This window comes from Austrofundulus limnaeus, unplaced genomic scaffold (genome assembly GCF_001266775.1).
Source record: "Austrofundulus limnaeus strain Quisiro unplaced genomic scaffold, Austrofundulus_limnaeus-1.0 Scaffold469, whole genome shotgun sequence".
NCBI classification, from domain to species: Eukaryota; Metazoa; Chordata; class Actinopteri; order Cyprinodontiformes; family Rivulidae; genus Austrofundulus; species Austrofundulus limnaeus.
In genome coordinates this window covers 373,378-379,379 of record NW_013952871.1, presented here as the reverse complement: position 1 = coordinate 379,379, position 6,002 = coordinate 373,378, and the positions used below count along the sequence as shown (strand labels likewise).

The following is a 6,002-nucleotide window of genomic DNA, read 5'->3' as shown; positions in this document are numbered from 1 at the left end:
TAATTGTAGTATATATAGTTTTGACATTATTGCAAAGTGGGAGCTTTCTAAAGGAGAAATATTTTTGTTGGTTTTGTAAGACTATTTGTTCAGAGAAATTAGTTAGATGTGTTACTACGTTTGCAGGTAGATGGGACTGCCACTAGGGGGCAGTATCGACATCATATGTGCGACAATGAGCGGCCCAATACCCTGAAAAAAAAAAAAATTAAACACTATGTATAAATATGCACAAATAAAACACCAACTGCAACATTTTTCATACAATGACTTTTTAAAGTATTTTTTTTATTCCAAATAAGTTTCTATATATTGAACATCAGAGTGAGGTGTCCCTCCTAAAGTCACCCCACAGGTCAATATCAATAATATTAACGATAACAAGACAATCATCTGAATGATGTCTCTCTGTTGTCTCTGTCCTGCTGAACGGCTGAGCAATGCTGGTACAAATCTGAGAGAGGAGCCGGCAAATTATGATGAAATATGCAACACAACACTCCCTTTCTCTCACTCACACAGACACACGAACACACACTTGTACCTTTAAGGCTATAATTGTGAGGCCATCAATTTTACGCTTGCCTTTCCAGGCTCCTAATGTTTAACCTTAACGATAGAATTTTAATTCTTGTCAAATTTGAATTTTTGAACAGCTGGAGAATTCTCACAGGTTCTCACAAAGATAGACAATAATACACATTAACACACACCCAATCACCAGCACCTCACTGGGCTGCGACTGCAATGCTGGCACATTGTTAGCAAACGTTCTTCCCAGGGGGAATCTCTAAAATGTTTCAAAAAATGTTTGCGGGGGGTTCTCAATATCCTTGCAGGAGTTGCAAAAGTGTGCAATCCTGTTGCATTCATTTATCGTTTCAAAAACGTATCAGATTAAATCATAAACAGGTGAGTGGATGCACAGGTGGACATAAAGCAGGCTGAGGTTGGAATGTGGGCTTAAAAATAATAAATTAAACACCKTTTGTGTGTTTTTGCTCTTCAGTCTCAGTGCAGTTAGTCACTACTTTTACACAAGCAGAAACACTCAACATTTCTCTCCTGAAATGTACATTTTTCATCAACATTCTTCTCAGCTGTTGCTGCAGCAGTCAATTCAACATTTTAAGTGAAGAAAATAAAAAGAATACAGTACAAAAACAAAGCATACATTTTTTTCAAAACAATATTTTCATTTGCTCACTTTACACTTACAAAACTGTAAAGCTTGTATGAAAAGAACTGACATTCATCATCAGCACTTTGATCAGAAGTTGTTGGTCGACATGAGTTACTTTCAGTGGAGGCAGTTAATGTTTCATTGTTTAAACTGCACCAACCTGGGATTACAACAAATCATTGTGACATCAGTTTAAAAGGACTTGAGTACTTCCTGTAAAAAAAAAAAAAAAAAAAAAAAGAACAGAAAAAAATGTTAAATTTTAGACTGGACGCTCTGAAATACTGCTCTACCACACTACAGGTAAATGTGTGTGGAKAYGYGTTTACTGTGTGTGTACAACACAACATGTCTGACCTCCAATAACTCACAAAAACAGGCTAAAAACAGCATGAATACTGACCTAAAATAGATATAACTGCACTGAGGTAGTTCTTTTTTAGTAACCATATGGAAATTATCCTATTTATACCCTATTATTATTGTTATTATTGTTATCATTGTTATTATTATTATTATTATTATTATTATGGTTATTATTATTATGATTATTAGTATTATAGAAAAGGCATCATGGTTTTCATAATGTATCCCGCAAAGTTATATTAGAAGAAAAAATAAAATAAAATAAAATCAACACCAAGAACTAAATCTCAGCATGTTTCATGTTACTAAAATATATTCTACAGCAATAATTAAAATTATTGACAATCATGAGACTAAAGTACATTTTTTATTCATGTTTTCTAGTTTTGGACGTTTACACTATGTTTTGGTTTTTAGCTATACCAATAGCCAATGGATAATGTGCTTCATGTCTTGAGGCTCAACTTTTATTTTGAAATTTTTCAATTTATACTAGAAGAATGTTCAGTAATTACCAATWTAAGAAAGCAATTATATTTTTCCGAAAATTGATCATAATTGGAGTAAAAACTGTAGTAAGAACAGGTGTGGGCTAAGCCTCTGATGTGTTTTCAGTAAGCACAAACAAACTGAAAAACAACACATATAACAACAATTTCTTGCTGTAGAGTTTCAATAGAAGGTCACAGAAGTTAAAGTATTGATGCAGAAATAATCTCATGTTGCAAAATGAAAATAAATCTGTGAGGGCTGGAACATTTGGAGCGGCTTCAACAACTCTGGTGTGTTTAAAAATGAAGTGATGTTTGCAGCATCAGAGGTTGAGATGAAGCCAATACAAAAGTATTCTGCACTGGGTTTAATATTAATTGTTTATCTACTGAAGAAACAATTAAAAAGCAAAAAAATAAAATAAAATAGTGTGCAAACTTGGTAATGTCTGATCTGCCTTTTTTATTTGTCTTTTTAACTCACTGCATGAGTGAAACATGAATATGTTGAGGTTCACTGTAAAAAGCCAAAACTCTCTTAGATTTAAAAGCAGCTGAACTCCTTCAATAATTGGATTAATAAAAAAAATCCAAAACACAGCAAAAAACAAAACAAAAAAAAAAACAATTTTCTATATAAAGTCCCTCAACTTTAGACAATAAATGAAGCATTTAAAACAGGTGGTCTCTACAGRATATTCAKATTCAGATGCTTGATTTTGTTTAGCAGCCTACTTTGGGTCATTGTCAGCAGCCATCACTGAATTTATACTATCAGTTCAAAAAGTAGTTTTATTGACTCATTAGATGCCCATCTAATTGCAAGCAATTCAGCAAACAAAATTAAATTATTTTACTGTGTAAAATCAAAGTAGCTGTTACTTTTTGATTTGACAGCTTGCTGCAGTGATGAAACTATGAATGTTAGAAATAAAATAAAATAAAACAACTTGAATGTTTCAGAACAAACATTATGTTCATGCGCGTTAGTTCAGTAAATAGGAAGCTTATCTTTGCTCAGTATAAAGTTTGTATTTTATATTAATAAAATAATAAAAATCTATAACAAATGACATCTCGAAGTCTGTTATGAATTTATCAGCTGAACTACGTTTGTGACATCAAAGTCATCGGGTAAAATATTCAAACTGACATTATGGAAAATTGAAAACAGCAGACGAAAGGTGAACGCTGGTCTGCACTTTTGTGTTTTCTCTTCAGTTTTATGACATATTCACTGAAAACACTGCACCATTCTATCGCAGACATTCACAGTATAAGGCTAAATTGAAACAGTTTGGTGGTTTGTTCACTTCCTCACTGCTGGCAAAAAAGGGTCTATCCAACCAGAGTTTGTTTAAGTGTATGTTGACTTTTTAGTACTCCAGTTATAGCTTTGCTAGAAGTACCAATAAACAACTTAAAGAAAGTTCATTAATCCAATTATACACTGTTTTTCATAAATTTTAGGAGCTCAGCACTAAGTCAATCTGTCTGTCTTCATAAAAACTGTAATTTACTGCTGCAAAAAGAGCTAGAAAATCAGTCATGTTAAAAACAATGCACTCATTGAAGAATTTGATTTTAACATATAACATGAGACAACAAATTAACTTGGTAGGCAAAGGCCAGTAGTCCCATTGGTTTTCAAAAACATATACCTTAGAGAACAGGAACTAAATATAGSTGACAGCATACTAACAGAAAACTACTTTCTGATTGGCTGATTGGTCTTAAATTTTGTTTAAACACCTCAAACACAGACCCTCAATTTAGTTTTTACAAAAATAACGACCTTTTGTTGATTCTCAGCCCTTCCCTTTCACAGTTTCTGATGCCTTAAAGTTATTTTTGTCTTAGTTTTAAGTTCTAACACATATAGAACTACCCCAGCACAGTGTTGCACACTTCAGATGAGCATCGATGTGTGTTTTCTAGACCACAGCACCAGCCAGCAGGAGTCTGGACTAACAGCAACGTTGTTGAAAAGCACTCCTCCACAGACGTCCAAAAGAGTGACAGAAGATCACAATAACTGTACAGCTGCTCTGCTACCACATGTCTGTGTGTAAGTCTCATATACGAACACCTGGTTTGGTATTGAAACTGAAAAAACACCAGAGTGCTGGTGAACTCTGCAGCTTTACGTCTYCGAGTCTTATTTCTAAGAGTGTTATGATTAACCGAGGTAAGAGGTGGAGTTCTGGATCTGACAGCTACTTCCTGCTCGTCCATCGTTTGCTGTGCTGCAACCCAAAGATCCCAAACACTTTCAGGTGGTTGGAACCGGAGTTTCTTGTCTGGTCGTTTCTTTATGCTACCAGGTTAGGGTGAATATTCCACCAAACCCTGTGTAAAAGTTTGCAACGGAGCCAAAGTGGCAACATTTCAGTAATCGACCCTGCAAACGGGTCGGGATAGGTTCTTTCATCTACGTCTGCAGATACAGGCCAATTTGGACAAATACAGCCGAGCTGTTTGGGCCAAACCAAAGGTTCTGATAGTTTCTGGGATCTGTGAGCCCCCCCACTTTAGYTGTTTTTAGGCACAGTCATGCCCCCCCAGTAAGTCCGTCGATGGGTGCGTTTTGGCAGGAGGCAGTGGCCTGGGCGGAGGTGCTGGTTTGTTTTGAGCCTGCAGTGGGCTCGCAGTCCCCCCGTCACTGTCAGCTCTGTCCGTTGGGATTGGGGGAGGAGGCGGGGGTAGGCGGGGCAACGACATGGAGCCGTGGTGGTAGTGAAGGTGGTGGTGATGGAGGTTGTGGCGGTGGTGGAGACCCGGCGTCGCCAACGACGGCGGCGCGCGAGAGCACGAGGAGGCGGAGGAGGAGGAGGACGGGGGCGGGGGCGGGGGAGGCGTGAGCGTGGCCGGCCTCAGGCTTTGAATCCTCCGACACTCCTGGCAGATGCGGATGTGGCTGCAGCTCTGCAGGAAGCTTCGCGGCGGAGCGGGCGGAGCCTCCAAGGCCGAGGCGAGGGGAGGTGGAGGAGGGGCGCTGCTGGTGACGTTGGCACCGAACGCGTCCTCGAAGAGCCTCTGTGGCCCCGGGCCCAAGTCAGGTCCTCCTCCCATGCCTCCCCCGAGTCCCGCCAGGCCTCCCGTCAGCGGGCCGGCACCGCTGTAGAGCTTCCCGTTGCTGAGACGCATCTCTCGAACCAGGCGGATGGGTCGAGGACCGGCCAGAGTCAGGCGGGACGGGTGGCGTAGGACTCCGCCCCCGCTGCTAGTCAGGGTCCGCCGCCGCCGGGAACGAGAGTTTTTCTTACAAGAAACAGCATTTCGAAACTCGGTCAACATCTCCTGACAAACAGAGACCTGAAATACAAAAATACGATGATGACGTATGAAAAAGTGTGAACTCAGAAAAAGAAAAAAAAAAGACATCTGCCTCATCTGGTCAACTCTGTCATCATCATTCACTTAAAAAAAGACGGCTCTTGTTTTGGAGGTGGAGTTTATTGGTGGTTAACAAGCATCTTCAAACTATCATGCTGCCAATAAATGGTTTGGTACTGTGATAATAGAGCACTTTGTGTGTACAAATACACACATGRCATGGGACCAATCCCCAGCACTGGTATCTGTGTGTTCCAGCAGACAAACCTCAACATTCTTTAATGATGAGTTAAATGCGGTAAATATCAACAGACTGTATGTGCATTCTAAAGTTATTGTTTTACATATGATCTGCACAAAATGTTCTGTTATTTCTGTCGTTTGTTTTATGATTTTTTGTGTTTGTTATTCTAAATATGAAATCAAGGCAGAAATAATCTTGGAGAAAAAATACATTGTATTCATATAAAGACTGGACAAAGGAGGTGTGAACACGTTTTCATCACTATGTGGTAATGCTCTGCAGCTTTTCACATCAAACCAATGTTATCTGGTAATATATTTGTGTGTGTGTGTGTGTGTGTGTGTGTGTGTGTGTGTGTGTGTGTGTGTGTGTGTGTGTGTGT

The 6,002-nt window shown here is 39.0% G+C and overlaps 1 protein-coding gene across 1 annotated transcript in view; it reads right to left on the bottom strand.

Annotated features, from left to right (window-relative positions):
* Window positions 1-255: 255 nt before the first annotated feature.
* The window catches only part of LOC106529821 (glutamate receptor ionotropic, kainate 5), a gene marked incomplete at its 5' end in the record, with an annotated part of 59,723 nt that continues 53,976 nt past the window's right edge, over window positions 256-6,002 (bottom strand). The window contains 1 exon segment of the mRNA XM_014025333.1: window positions 256-5,355. Within this exon segment, the coding sequence (XP_013880787.1) occupies window positions 4,582-5,355 (774 nt within the window).